The 14,587-nt window shown below is 41.1% G+C and overlaps 1 protein-coding gene across 7 annotated transcripts in view; it reads left to right on the top strand.

The window, feature by feature from the left end:
* DUSP16 (dual specificity phosphatase 16) overlaps positions 1 to 14,587 on the top strand; it is a 78,098-nt gene that overhangs the window by 37,580 nt on the left and 25,931 nt on the right. For 5 of the 7 annotated variants that reach the window (XM_090043836.1, XM_090043834.1, XM_090043835.1 and 2 more), the window contains 2 exons: positions 2,820 to 3,416; positions 5,202 to 5,340. In XM_090043836.1, coding sequence (XP_089899962.1) covers positions 3,186 to 3,416; positions 5,202 to 5,340 — 370 coding nt within the window. In that variant the 5' untranslated portion in view covers positions 2,820 to 3,185. The remainder of the gene's footprint in view (positions 1 to 2,819; positions 3,417 to 5,201; positions 5,341 to 14,587) is intronic. The other 2 variants (XM_090043840.1, XM_090043841.1) reach the window with 1 other exon arrangement.

Here is a 14,587-nt window from a genome sequence, read left to right as displayed (position 1 = left end):
CCATCAGTGCAAATTAAAAGCACTTGCCCAACTGGGACCTGTTTTAATGCTTGGAGAATAATGTATGTGCCACTGCAGTCCCTGTTTTTTTTTTTGGCTGAGAAGTCTGCAAATAAACCCTTGCCCTGCTTGGATCTCGGTACAGGATTGGGGCCTTAAGCTGTGTATTTAACCCAAAGGATATTTCCACACCTGATGCAGAGTGCGAAGGATATGTGTGCAGCGGGGCGGGGGAAGAGGGGTTGCATGAGTCTTGGCTCACCCTGGAGACTCAAAGATCTGGCAGTGGTGGCAGCAACTGCTGCTGCTGCGGCATAGGGGTACAGTATCTTGACTAGGACAGCCAACCACATAGGGACTCAGCAGCTGTGCTGGGCTTGGGCTCTTGCTATAGCACACATGCTTGTGGAATAAGCTCCCTGGGGGGCACTGTTCTAGTGCCCCCTCTAAATCTGCGCTTGGGCCTGGTGCCCTCCTTGCCCACCCACAGTTACACTATTGAGCCCTGTAACGAATAGCTATAGAAAGAAATCAAGGAAGATTTTTTTTTTTAACCAAATATTAAAGATTGTGTGTGTTCAGACTGCTTCTAATGAGGCTTTACTCCAAATATTTGTGCAAGAATGAATGCTTTGGAGTTCATGGAGAAATTCAGATGTTCAGTTTGTGCCCTCCGCTAAAAAGAGGTATCTGGCTATTTACAGTAGGTCTTTGTCTCTGTGCATGTATAAGGGGATGGTTACTTTTATTTCATTCTCTTCCTTTTCAAATACAGTAAAATCTATTTAATTTGTCGCTCCAAGGGGTTATGTAATAATGAATAACTATCTGTGAGTAACTATTAATCAGTAGTTAGTCTTTTCATTGGTTGTGAGATGAATTAGTCATTCATGAAAGATTTGTTATTATTTCACTATATTTTGGTTGGCATATTTTAAATACAGAAAGAATGACTGTTGACATTTTAATATAAAGGGAAACAATACGATCTATTGTGAGCAGGCAGATAAATTCAGAGTGCTCACTATATAAGAATCGTATGATTACAGAAGAGTCAAATAATGAAAGATTTCTGCTTTTCACTCTTATCTGTACCCACTGCAAAAATAAAGGGTAGGTCAGCCAAATGGAACAGTTGATTGTCTGTCTTGCAAAGTCCAAAAGAGTTGGAGTGTCTAATACTTTCTGAGCATCAGGTAACTTGACATTTGCCATGAGAGACATCTGGCTCTCTTCATCAGTCATCACTAACTTCATTGTCATGGTTGCTATAATTTCTTCTGGTTTGCATTGCTGCAACCATATCCTCATCGGATTATTGTTCTGTCACTCAGATGCATTAAAAAATTAAGATTATCTTGTGTAAGACTTGAACGCCAGATGCCTAAACCCTGAAGATGTGCATATTTCATCTGAGTCCATCCTAATGTTGGTGTCTGGTGTTTGAGGAATTGCAGATGACAATTAATCTTGTGGCATCCACAATGAGCAAGTTCCTCTGTGGGACCCAGAAAGAAAGGCTAAATGACCTGCTCATGGTCCCATAGGATGTCATTGGCAGGGCAGGAAATGGCAGCCAAGTCTCCCTCATTTGCCATTGAGCCATCCTTTTTGTTAGCCTAATGCTATGAATACAAGCTAATGCTAGCTGACATACAGATGATTGGCTGGGGTTGCACTTTGTTACTGAGGGATATTTCACAATTTTACTGACCTAAAACAGTTCCTCAAATAACAGGAACATTAGACTGTAAACCCAAACGCAAGCTACAGAATGCAGTTGCTTGTTGGGCAGGCTTTGTTGTGCTGATTAAGGCATATTATGTTCATTTTGCAGCACTGTTCATTCCTTATGGGTGAGTTGCAGTGAACTCTGAATATATGTTCTAGGTATTCCAGAAGCAGTGTAATTTGAGAGAGATTGGAAAGTCACTACTCAGGTAGGGCAGTAATGGGTGGACAAGTTGAATCGCTTCAACTAAAATGTTCACTACTTGGCCGTTTAAATGTGTTCCGAGCAAAGCGATTTGGGTTCGTTCAGTCTCTAGTCTTGGTTTGAGACTAATTTGCTCCAAAAAGGTGTTTAGCTTGCACGTATGCTATCTGTAGTGTCCCTCTCAGGCAGGTGCTCCTGTTCCTTGAGAAGAAACGGTGCTTGATGTGATAAATTTCTACAGGGCAGACATGGACCAGTTCATCAATGCATAGGGCATATCCTGAAAATGACATTCTCTTCTTGTCTCCTCCTTCAACCATATTCTCCAACCAGAAAAGTAGATAATTTATGAAGAGTGGACAACTACAAATGCACTCTAATGGGATATTATTAACCTTTTTATTATACCAGTTTTAGAATTTGAAGTGTTTAAGTTTACAAAAAGTTTCACGTTTCTCTAACAAAATCATACTCCTTTTATTTAAATGTAGTAACATGCTACAGCACATCCAATTAAGTTTTCCACTGAAAACGAACACTGTGACTTAAAGCAATATCTCTTCATTATATTCTGTTACAAGGTCTCGTGAAGAGATTATGTCAGTGGCAACAAAAGTTTGCGATTAAGACTGGTTACATTTGCCTGAATAAAAGATGATAATAGTACAGGCAAGATTGTTGGAATAGACAGAGACAGCACTTCAATAATAATACCCCAAAGCTGTTTGGAAGGTGATGTTTCAGATGTATATTAATTTGAAGATGTAATAGTCCCACGGAGCATAAGAGTGAACTGATCATGTTCTTAAATGCTGTGTACTACTCACCCTTACAGTCCCCACCGTTGTTGTTTTTCCTCCCTTCCCCCCCCCCTTTCCTGTAGGCACTTAGTCCAGTACAAATCTGGTGGTCTGGAGCAAAGGTAAAGAATGATGTAATGCAGTGGCAGCCCGAAAGCATCTTTTGTTTGAATTGTGAAATGGCTACTCCATAGTCATCTCCTGATGAATCAGAAGCAAGAGGCTGCTTTGTGAAATGAGTCCTTTGTAACGGCACATCAACTGCAAGCAGAAGGAGACATTCATTTGGAGGGCTCTTTCTGAATATGGGTTTAACTTTTCTTTTGCCAGTCACTACCAGCATGACCTCATACACTTCCAGTACAATGGAGTGGCTAAGCCTTTGAGTACACAGCCATTACATCATCGCTGCAAATTAGAGGGAGGTGGTAAGAGGCCTTATTGTTGTCATGGCCGATGAGATGATCAGGACTCAACTTATTCTTGCCGAGAGGTTGGTGGCTTTGCTAGAAAGTGGCACAGAACAATTGCTTCTGATTGATAGCCGACCCTTTGTGGAATACAACACATCCCACATCTTGGATGCCATCAATATCAACTGCTCCAAGCTTATGAAGCGGAGGCTGCAGCAGGACAAAGTGCTGATTACAGAGCTAATTCAACACTCGGCAAAACACAAGGTAAGGGTTCTTCTTGCTTTTGCTTTACTTAAGGCTGGGGGGAAATAAGAGGTTTCAATCAATTTTTTTTAAACCACTGTGTGGCACAGTGAGTAATAATGAATATATTCAGTTTTTGAGGACTTTGTTTACTTCCAAGTGGCCACAGTAAATATTGGAGGGGAACTTCTTCAAATAATTGATTTAATATTTTCCCATTTATCTATTAATGATGCATAGTATGTTTTAACAGTTTAGGATTATTCCAGTAAAAAAGTCATGTATTTTCTTTTCTTTTCCTTTTAAAGGCTGTAGTCAGTTTTGCATTAGATGATCTTTTATGCCTATCTAATTCAGATACAAAGATGTTCAAAGTTTAACTTGCAAAATTGCAGCAAATACTAATGTAAGAGAGATGGACACAGACATCCAGTTGCTTAACATGAGTGGTTTTAGCAAAAGATGGAGGACGACTGCATTCTGTAATGTCAAGCCTTTTTAGTAAGGTGTCCCAGAGTAGGAGGGATTGCTTAGTCAAGGGTTGTTCTTTTTATAAAGGTTTCATGTTCCAATATGGAAGAAAATTGCTTATCTACAAAAAAAAAAATCCCCACACCTTCTGGTTAGTGTGCTTTAGATAAGAAAAAAAAAATCATTGTTAATAATGAAAACTTTAGAGTTATGATACTTGGGGAATATAACTAAGTCTAGTTTTAAAATGGAGCTCTGTATGGATATTGTTTATAAGGTGTGTCGGTGCTTGTTTCTACTATTTTGGGTGGCAGTGAAAATCTGGACATAAGAATTCTTTTGTTGTCTGTTGGTTTGAAGTTTTATATGGGGTTTAGTCTGGGAAAAGAGTTTTCAAAAAATGTTCAATATGAAGAGGGGGTTTTTTTTGTAGATGGCTATTTTTATCTTTATTTTTTTATAAGGCCTTTGGCAGTTTGCAGTCTCTTCTACTGTTTGGGGCACAAGGACGGGGGGAAGAAACTAAAATTTGTTTTTTGCATTCAAAAGTAAAATCTGAATTTTTCAGGCACTATAGACTTTCTTTTTTTCCTTAAGTGACCTAAAAATATGAATCAGTGATTATCATACAGCAGGCTTCAACCCTGGGCAGGTATTTGATTTACATATGCATGAAAGGAAAGTTTGGTCAGGCATTTTAATAAGTGTAAAAAATACCAGGTGGTTTCTGTATAAACTGTACGTAGAATCCAGAGATTTGGGCTACTGTAAAGTAAGCATAGAACCTCTAAATGTGATTTTTTTTATATTTATTTATTATTTTCATAGTGGGGTCCCCAGGGCTGGATTATGACATGCTTGGGCCCTAAACTATGTCAAGTTTAAACGGTCCCATAGCATTACCAAATCTGACACTTCCCCTGCTGCTTCAGGACCTGCTGCTGCTCCCCTTCCCCGCCCCACTCCACCAGCCCGGAAGTGGCGGGGGAAGCTTGCACGTGCCTGCCGCCGCCTCCATTAAGAACCCCCCGCCACTGCTCGGCATGCGGGTGGCTTTCTGGGACTGGCTGCCACTACCTCCCCATCCCTCCCCAGCTCTGTGACCGGCTGTAGTGCCAGTTTAAAAAAATTTGGCATTTTCAAATTTCTGGCACGTGTTAGGTCCCGAGCATGCTGGATTTATGAGGCTTTGCTGTTTTGTTTTTAGAAGCCCCTCATAATGTGAGGCCTTAAGCTATAGCTTACTTAGCTTGTGCCTAAATCCGGCACTGGTGGTCCCTTTCCCTCCCACCCCCATCTTTTCTGTCATCTGATCTCCACTTATTTGTGTTTCAGATTGAAATTGATGGCAAACAAGAGGTGGTGGTGTATGACCAAAGTTCAAAGGATGTCGCCTCACTTTCATCTGACTGCTTTCTTACTGTGTTGCTGGGGAAACTGGAGAAGACTTTCAGTTCTGTAAACCTGCTTTCAGGTATGATGCAAAAATACCATGTGAGAATGGGGAAGAAAAGAGGGTGCAACTGATATAAAATACATACATGTGCACACTCACTTCTGCAGCAACTTCAGTGTAACACTTGAGTTCTGTATTCACTTTTTTTACTATTGAGTGCTCTGTGAGTACATGTGTACAACGTATCTGAGCATCACTGAAAAGCTAAAGGACCTGACTTGAGGCTCTTCCGACCAGTATAGCTGTGTAAATGAAAACTCAGCCCTAGATCATCCCTCCTTTTTCCCTCTACCCCTCACCCCCTTCCCCTTAACCACCTCCAACAGCTTAACATCCTTGAACCTGAAGCAGCATAAAGAATGCAGTTACCTGCTTTTTCAAGCTTTGTAATGAGGTGGGTCCTGTATATTCCATTCTTGTTATCCTCATCTCCTCAACTGAAAGAGAAGAGTTTGTAGGTGAAGGTTTGGAAGATTGTGGGCAGGAAGAAAGGACCACAGAAATCTCCCCTCTTCAAAACACAGGAAGAGAACAAAGAAAGCCAAAACGGTGCTTTTATCAATTGACACAAGTATTGGAGGGGATAGATATACAGAAGAGAGAGAGGGTTAAAGTGATGTAGGAGAAGCAATGGAATGAAGTATGTGGTGGGGCAGGAAAGGGGAAGGTGTTCTAAATAAATTGCGTGCGAGGTTTTTCAGTTACTTCATCCAGTGGCAGTAGGGAATCTAATTTGGTTGCCAAAAAAAACAGAGAGAATTTTTTCCCCCATGTCCATTTGAAAGTTGGTGTGTGGGGATCAGCTGAAGTATGGGAATTGGAGATGGATTGTCCTGTTGCTCTGGATGCAGTGAAAAGTTTCTTCAGTTCTTGAGGCAAAATTAAAAGTGTAAAGGCAAAATCCTGCTCTCAAACAAGTGCTTTTTAGCTTTGGTGGAAGCTGTACCAATATATACAGAAGAGAATTTTTAAGCATGGTATGTGCAGAGGCGACCTGAGCAGGGTGCGGAGCCTGGGGCAAATCAGCCCACGAGGGGCCCCAGCCTCTGCCCTGGAGAAGCTGCTGCCAATGGGTGGGGGTAGTGAGCAGCTGGACGTGGAGCCACCACTCCACCTGGCTCCACGCTGCCACTGCTCTGCTTGGCTCCGTGGGGCCCCCCAAGTGCAGGGCCCAGGGGCATCCCCCAATTTGCCCCCCCTCCCCCCCACTATGTGGACACTGCTAACAATTCTTACACTCCTCCAAATGTGCCCCCTCCCTCCTCCTGCCTTGGCTGTTTTGTTAACAATAATGCTTCTGGGCTGTAGGACCATAAACTAAAGTTTAGTAGTTCATGTATATGGAACACACAAGAAGCAGGGACAGCCTGAAGACAGTCTGAGTTCCCTGGAGAGTGTTGAAATATAGGGCCAATAATTTATTAAAATCAAAACTGTATTTTTTTGTTGTTGTTTTTGAAAATGGACCCATACAGAAATACTTCACGTGGCCTCATGAAATCCCCTTTTACTGATCAAATATTGCAAATGTCTAACTCTTTTTCAACTGGCTGCCTGAGGGCTTTCAATAACAACCTAGGGATTGGGCTGAAGCCCTGGAGAGGCAGGTGAGGGAACTCCAGTCCGAGGTTACCACTCTGTCCAAATTCGCAGGTGATACCAAATTACGGGGTAAAGTTAACACACTAGAGGGTAGGGAACGAATCCAGGTGGATTTGGACAAGTTGGAAAAGTGAGTGGAACAGAATAGGATGCAGTACAACAAGGACAATTGCAAGGTGCTGCACTTAAGGGGAGAGAATCGACAGCACGTTTACAGGTTGGGGGAGGACCTTCTCAGCAGCACAACAGTGGAACGGGATCTCGGAGTCACTGCTGACACCAAAATGAACATGAGTCATGAATGTGACTAAGCAATCAGTAAAGCTAACTGCACGTTATCATGCATTAGCAGGTGCATGACTAACAGGTCCTGGGAGGTGATACTTCCCCTCCTTGACACTGGTCAGGTCGCAGTTGGAGTACTGCATCTAGTTTTGGGCGCCGCACTTCAAGAGGATATGGACAACCTCAAGAGGGTTCAGAGGAGGTCCACACATATGATTAGGGGCCTGCAGGCAAAGCCCTATGAGGAGAGATTGAGTGCCCTGGATCTCTTCAGCCTCTGCAAGAGAAGCCTGAGAAGTGATGTTGTTGCTGCCTACAAACTCAATGGGAGGGAAGGGGGGAGCAGCAAGGAATAGGAGATGCTCTGTTTACCATGGCACCCCTCAGAATAACTAGGAACAATGGCCACAGACTGGTGGAGTACAGATTTAAGTTAGACATCAGGAAGAACTTCTTCATAGTAAGGCTTGCCAGAATCTGGAATGGGCTTCCTTTAATTGGCATGCTCCAGCAGCCTCAGCATCTCTTGTATTCAGCATCCCCACACTTCAAAATGGAGGTGGGGGTGTTAAAAGTACCCTCCACCACCACCATTTTGAAGCACAGTACACTGAATACATAAGACGCTCCAAGCACTTTAGAGCACCCCTCCTCGCCCCCAGACTGTGTGTAAAAAGCACCTTATGTGAGCAGGGCAAAAATCACTTGTTGGCCATGTTTATGTTAGGAAGAAGGGTTTGGGTCTAGCATGTGTTTTAATTATTTCTTCAAACTAAAATGTGCTGCTAAGTACTAACACATGCCAGCTGGGCAGGATAAACCTAGGCTTCTTCCCATCAGCATAGTGGGGGGGAACATAGATAGGACAACTTTATAGCCTTAGCTAGGTAGGTAGGGGTAATCTTTGTGGTGGCAAAAACAAATGCCATCTATAGAAATACAATAGATTTAAGAAATGGGAAACTTACAATGTGGAGCAGTTATCCTAATCTGCTATTTCAGGAAAGATTGCACAGGTAAGATGAGCTGTTTATCCATTTAAATATACACTTACTTTTTATTCATGCTGTGCTGCAGTGTTTCTACTCCCATATTCAATTTTTCTCTGTTTTTTAATTCTGACATTAGAAATATGTTGCACAGTCTATGCAGATTTTCTTCTTAGTTCCTTTAAAAAAGGTATGTGTTTTACACAAGTGACAGACAAAGCTATAGATATCATGTGGGAAAACATAATCTTGGGAATGTTGCTTTTCCTGCTCTGGAATATGGAGTAGTTTTAAGTATGAGCCTCTAGGGATGAAAATGTGCCTCTCTTTTTCTTTTCTTTTCTTTTCTTTTTTTTTTGCCTGGCAACTTAGTGCAACATTTTACTTTACTTTTAGAAGTAAAAAATCCTTTCTGTAGCTTTCCTGATGCCCTGCACTATCAAAGCTTGGATAAAATTTGTTATCTTAGCAAGCTGATAACCTCCTTGTAAAATGTTTATGGGCTGTAATGAATGAGCTCAGGGGTCAATGCACTGTGCAGAAAGAAAAAAACTTTGGACTTCGATTTTTCTCTAAGCCACTGTAGATGGTTTAAATAACAGTGACCTTAAATAAACATGTTTGGGGAAAGAAAAGCTTCACCCCCCCCCCTCCAACCCCCTGCTGAGATATTATAAAGAGTAATTATCACTATTCTGGAAGTCCTGGGTCTGATCTACCCTTGCTGCATTGCTCCTTTTCTCTGTTTTAAGCTGTCTGTTAAGCAGGGGTGGGCAGTTATTTTGGCTGGAGGGCCATTTAACTAGCTTTTTGTGAGCTGTCAAGTGCTGAACACACACTCTTTCAGAAGATACCATTTTAACAAATTAAAGCTAAAAAACAAATCGTATACTAAAAATCAAGCCTCTATTACATATTTAAATTTTATTTAAAAATATTTTTTTTCTCCTGATTTTTGTTTTTTGAGTAGCATATATGGAGGCGATTGTATAAGTACAAAATAAAGTCTTACTTTTTTGTGGGGGGAGTTGTGTGGAGGGCATATGGCAGGGTATGTCAGTGTGAGTATATGTGGGGGGGAGGGGAGCAGAGTGGGTGGAAGATATCTGGAAGCTGGAGCCGGAGCCCTGTGTGCTAGGGCAGGAGCCTCCCAGCTGCAGCTCCTTTTCCCCCCTCCCCCACCTTGCCTGGCTGGGCACTTGCTGCCTGGCATGCATTCCTTCCCAGCTTCCCCACATTACCTGCTGCTCAGAGCAGCATAGGAGGAGGAGCCACTGGAGACGGGGAAGCAAGCAGTCCCTGGGCGGCTGTGGTGGCAGCCTTACTAGGAAGCTGTGCATGCTGGCTGAATTGGTACTATCTGGGCACCTGCTATCTGGGCATAGGGTGGGTGGAAGCATGGTGACTTGGGCTGCCCTGGGCAGGAGTGGGCAGGGCTCAGCCCCATGCAGAGTGCTGTAGGGGCAGCCGCAAGCCAGATGCAATCAATTGGTGGGTGTGCCTGCCCATAGGCTGGATCCAATCAGTTGGTGGGCCAGATCTGGCCTGCAGGCCATATTTTACCCACCCCTGCTGTAAAGGTACACAACTTTGAAGCTTTTGTTTGTTTTGTTTTTTCCACTAAGGTTACATATGTAAAACTCCTTTTAAAGGGCCCCTATCAATTAGTGTGAGCTCTTAATTTGACTTTATAAAGCTACTTATAATCTGGTGGGGACATGTTCTCTGGCCTTTAAATATCTCTTTTGTCTCTCTGAATTTACTACTCTGCCCGTGATATTGAAATTAGTCTTTTAGGGTTGAAATCTATTCCCATTCTCAGTGGCACAGCTCCCACTAAGTTAAATAGAAAAAGAAAATAATAAATAAAGGAATGCAGGCTGATCATCCTGTCCCTCCATGTTGAGAAGGTATCACAGAGCACTTTTCCTTGGCTATTGTACAGGTGTTGACTTCTGCTCTGCAGGAACAGTTAGCTGAAGAGCACTGCTGTCATCTTCAGTAACACTAAAGTATTAAACAAAACAGTAAACAAAAAGAGTTGTGATTAAATTTTCAGCTCTGTTGGGCCCAAAGCTACATACTGTGTTTCATTTGGGAGCTTTCCAAGGTCCCCGCTTGGTTGACTTGTTCCTGCAGTGTTAAGTACATATGTCCTTGTGCTAATTCAGATTGTGCCTCTAGTAAAAGCGACACAGAGGTTTTTGGTTTTATTTTGAGTGCTGCATCGGAGTCCTTGCAGGTATTTCAGGATAGAGAGGAAGAGTTGGGTTAAACAGATACATATATATTTTTCCCTTATTTTCCAAACCTCCCATGCCTTGGAAACTTAGTGTGATTATGGAAGTATTGCACTGTATGCATCACAGAATCTAAAGCGAGAGTTCTTTGTTCTCAGATACATATGGAATCCTAATGCATATATAAAAAGGATTTAAGTTTTCAACTCTGGAACACAGAAGTAGTGCCATTTATTTCACTGGGTGGAACACTTTTGCTTATGGAAAAAAAAAAAGTAGAAAGATTGGGACCCATTTAGCTAGTAAATTACAAGGGCCACTTGTACTCTTTCAGTCAATCACTGACTTGTCACTTGGACCTTATGTCTGTAAGACCCACTTCTGTAGTCATCCTGTAAAGAAAATGACCAATATAGAAAATTTGCATATATCAAAAATGAATGTAATATATCTAAACCCTTGTTTTGGAAGAACATTTAAGACTGTAGTCTGCATTATATCGAAAGCACAGCTCTCCCCTACAGTGTGAAGAAGTTTAAAAAAATCAAGGCCTTAGTGAATTAAATTGTACGCTCAAATTAAGGCTCAAGCTCTCCAGAGTGTCTCCTCATTTTTGTGCCTTGGCTCTTGAGGTATAAAATGTGGATGCCTCCATGTATCCCCTTTTACAAAAGGCATAATTTGAATTAGTAGGAAATTATATACTTAAACATCTAATGAAGATAAATTGGTTGGATAAGATTATCAAGGAGAAGCATGCAAATAAATATAGTAATCTGATATTCAGTGAAGTGCTCTGCTTGTGTGCCACAATGATGATGTGTGGGGCTACACACTGAATGAAGCAAGGTCCCATTGAAAAAACAGCATATGCACAAGGAAGACAAATTTAAGGATTGTACAAATATTTTTTTCCTGGAAATTCTTTACCATTTTTTGATTGCAAGCTTAATCCTAAAATAGGTTTCAGAATTTTTAACATGGACGAAAGAATATATTATTTTCATGTTCCAGTTTTCAGAAATAGCCAAAGTGTTTATTCTTCAAACTTTTCAAAAAGTCAATTGGAGACCTGATAGCCCAAATAGGAAAGTTTAATCTTGGGATGGTTGAATTTTGGCAAAGATTCATATAACTAAAAGTGTTTTTTTTTTAAAAGGGAGTGTTGGACAAGCCTTAGCTAGATACTTTGCTCCCTCAACCACCTATAATTCGGTTATTAACACAATTGGATTGTGTTAGCATCAGTAAGTTCCCTTCTCAAGGTCTGAGAATTATTGAAGTAAAATGGCTTGTGAGGTGTGTGTTCTGTACTGTAGCTTGCATGTGATAACTATTCTCTTATTTCTTACCTGGTCCCAACCTCAGTAGAAAAACGGGGGGAACTTTCAGATTTAATTTTATCTGTACAGGAAAAGCTGAAGAGGAGCTAAAAGCCAGTAGCTTCTTTTTCATCACCAAATTTGTCACCAAGGCCACTCTGCCCACCGATGGCAATTTTTTTTTTGTCAATGGCACTTACTCTTGTTCAGAGCAGAAATGGATGTCAGAGCTCCCATTGTTGTCCTTCTTGGTATTGCTGCACCAACAATATTGCAAGAACAGGGAAATATTGAGAAAAGCCTTCAGATAAATGCAGCCTGACAATGAAGTGAATGGGACCACTCATGAAGTCAGAAGACCAAACTCGGAGGGGGTGCAAGAAGAGATTTTGAAAGGGCACATTTGGCAGGTGTCTGCCCATTTAAGAGGCACCATGAGCTAGATGCCTACTTGCTGGTCTTAATGTTTGCTCCTTTTTGTCTTCATTGCCAGTTCCAATATTTACTTGCTTTGAGAATCAGCCCCCCAAAAGTTTGACTTGAAAGCAGAATTAATGATCAACCTTAATGTCCTCATGAAAATGGAGTGTACCACCCTTAGGGTAAGATTCTAGAAGAGGTAGTCTATATATGATGTATCAGTTATTGTAATCCATCTTGAGTTTTGATAGATGTTTACAAGGAATAACAGTCTCTAGTAGGGTTTTTCTAAGATAGCTGTGTACAGAGACTAAGGAAAGAGAGTTTCATCATCATGGTGCATAATTTTTGATATTGTACCATTTTGCATATTGGCTTCTGTTCCATCCAGGAGAACACAAAACACCAGCAGACTCTCCCTATGCCTGAAGAAGGATGTTTGCATCCAAAACCTTGCAAAGAACTATTTTTCCGACTATTTACTTGGTCTGATAAAAGATACCACATTTGCCCAGAGAACCTTGTCTGCCTATGTGTGGAGACCAACATGGCTACAACCCACACCCCTGATACTGTACCTGTTGTTAGAAGTACAAATAAGTCTCTGAAATGGGAATATAAAAGCATATATATTGACTGTTCACTGTCTTATTTTAATATAATGATACTCTTAACCATAAGATTCATGCAAAGTAGGGGCAAGCTTTTTATCTTTCTGACTAATCCCCTCTGTCCTTTTGAGAGAGCAAACTTTGACAAGTGCCGAGGTGGCCATGTAACTTCTAAAATCCAAGCATAGCCAGTTAGCCTGGATTTAATTTGGACATGTCCAAATGGTTGCTTTAATTGACTAAATTGTGGTTTAAGAGAGACTTATTTAAAGGCCAACAAGGCAGTTACGTCCAACATTCATATTCTATTTTTCTCTTTCTCTCTCTTTCTGTCAGAGATATTTGCCAGTTCCTGCCTTCCCTTTCGTTGCCTTTGTTTGCTTAACCTACCTGTTAATCTTGTTTCAAATTAAGATTGTAAACTCTTTCGGGCAAGGAAATTCTCCTCTTACAAAGTCTGTAGAACACACAGCACAGCAGGGGCTATGATTCTGCTTGGGGGCTTTCTAAGCACTGATGTTATAAAAATATAACCTTACAGATTTTTTTTTTTTAACTTGCTTTAAGAATGCTCAGCAAACTTGGTGTAAAGGGGTGGAACTGGAAAGTGCAGGGGAAAAAATGTTTGCTGAAATGGCAGTGTTCCTAACTGAGCTCTGCTGCGTGAACTTATGTAATGGAAAATGGCAAGCATCCCTGTTTAGCTGAACTGGAATGCATGAATTGTAACGATCTGTGTAGATCTGCAGCTCATTTAAACAAAGGGGAAACATAGACTTATAAAAGCTCAGGCAGGAGAGTTTTTACAATATTTTTCTTTTTCTTTCTAGTGGGGGAAGGAAATCTTGATAGCTTTAGACAATACAGAGGTAAAAGTTTTGGAATTGGAACTGTGTCTTAAAGGTGCCGCTTAAGCCACAAAACTAGCCAGTATCTAATCCTGTTTGAACCTAAGTAAAAGTCTCTGAACTGAAGATTCTATGTACTTAGTGCCTTTTATGTTAACAGTTTTATTTAATTTTTGCTGGGGCTTTGAGAGATGATGCACAAGATATCTGTACAGAATCCCCTCCCTCCCCATCTCAGTTAAGCTCTCCTTTGGAGAACAGATAGGTATAGATAGATGTATGATTTAAATCACCTTTGTTCTTCTGGCCATTGCCCTGGGGCTAGTGTTTTATATTGTTTCATGACAGTTGTGGCCAAGATTATCCAGGGCTGAAAACCAAACTGAAATACAGTTTCCGTAAAAATACATAACCAAACTAACCTACTAGCCAAACTCTGTGCACTACTTAAATTTTAATGAATGAATTAGACAAATGATCATTTTGGAATGACTTCTTTTAAGTGGGGATATTGGAGTAAGTGTGACCCTAGCAGAGAAACACAGTTCTGGGAAATGGGAAACCATGTTTTATCAGTCAAACAAACGTTGCAGTCTGTCTCTCTCTGCTGCCTCTCTAATGGGTGCTAGCTTGTTGGGGTCTGGCCTGCTGCCTGGGATACAGACTACATTCTCTCCCACTCCCCCGGTCTCCTGACCTAACATAAATTAAATGTATATAATCCTGGGTTTAGGAATGGTTGTATTTATTCCTTAGCTAAGGATTTGGCAGCAATAACTAACTTGCAGAAAAATGAGCCTTGTAGGATTTCTTCCCCTACCTTTCTACATGATGTAGTTACTTCCTGTCCATTTTGAAAAAAAATGCAAAAGGCAAAACTTCTCCTTCCCTTCTCTGATTTATCTTTTAAATATTAATATAAATCTGCAGAAAAAGTCAAATGGTTGA

Source organism: Crocodylus siamensis, chromosome 4 (assembly GCF_052110815.1).
Source record: "Crocodylus siamensis isolate JL-2025a chromosome 4, ASM5211081v1, whole genome shotgun sequence".
Taxonomy (NCBI): Eukaryota; Metazoa; Chordata; order Crocodylia; family Crocodylidae; genus Crocodylus; species Crocodylus siamensis.
The sequence above is the reverse complement of the archived record's forward strand: the minus strand, read 5'-3'. Positions and strand labels throughout refer to the sequence as shown.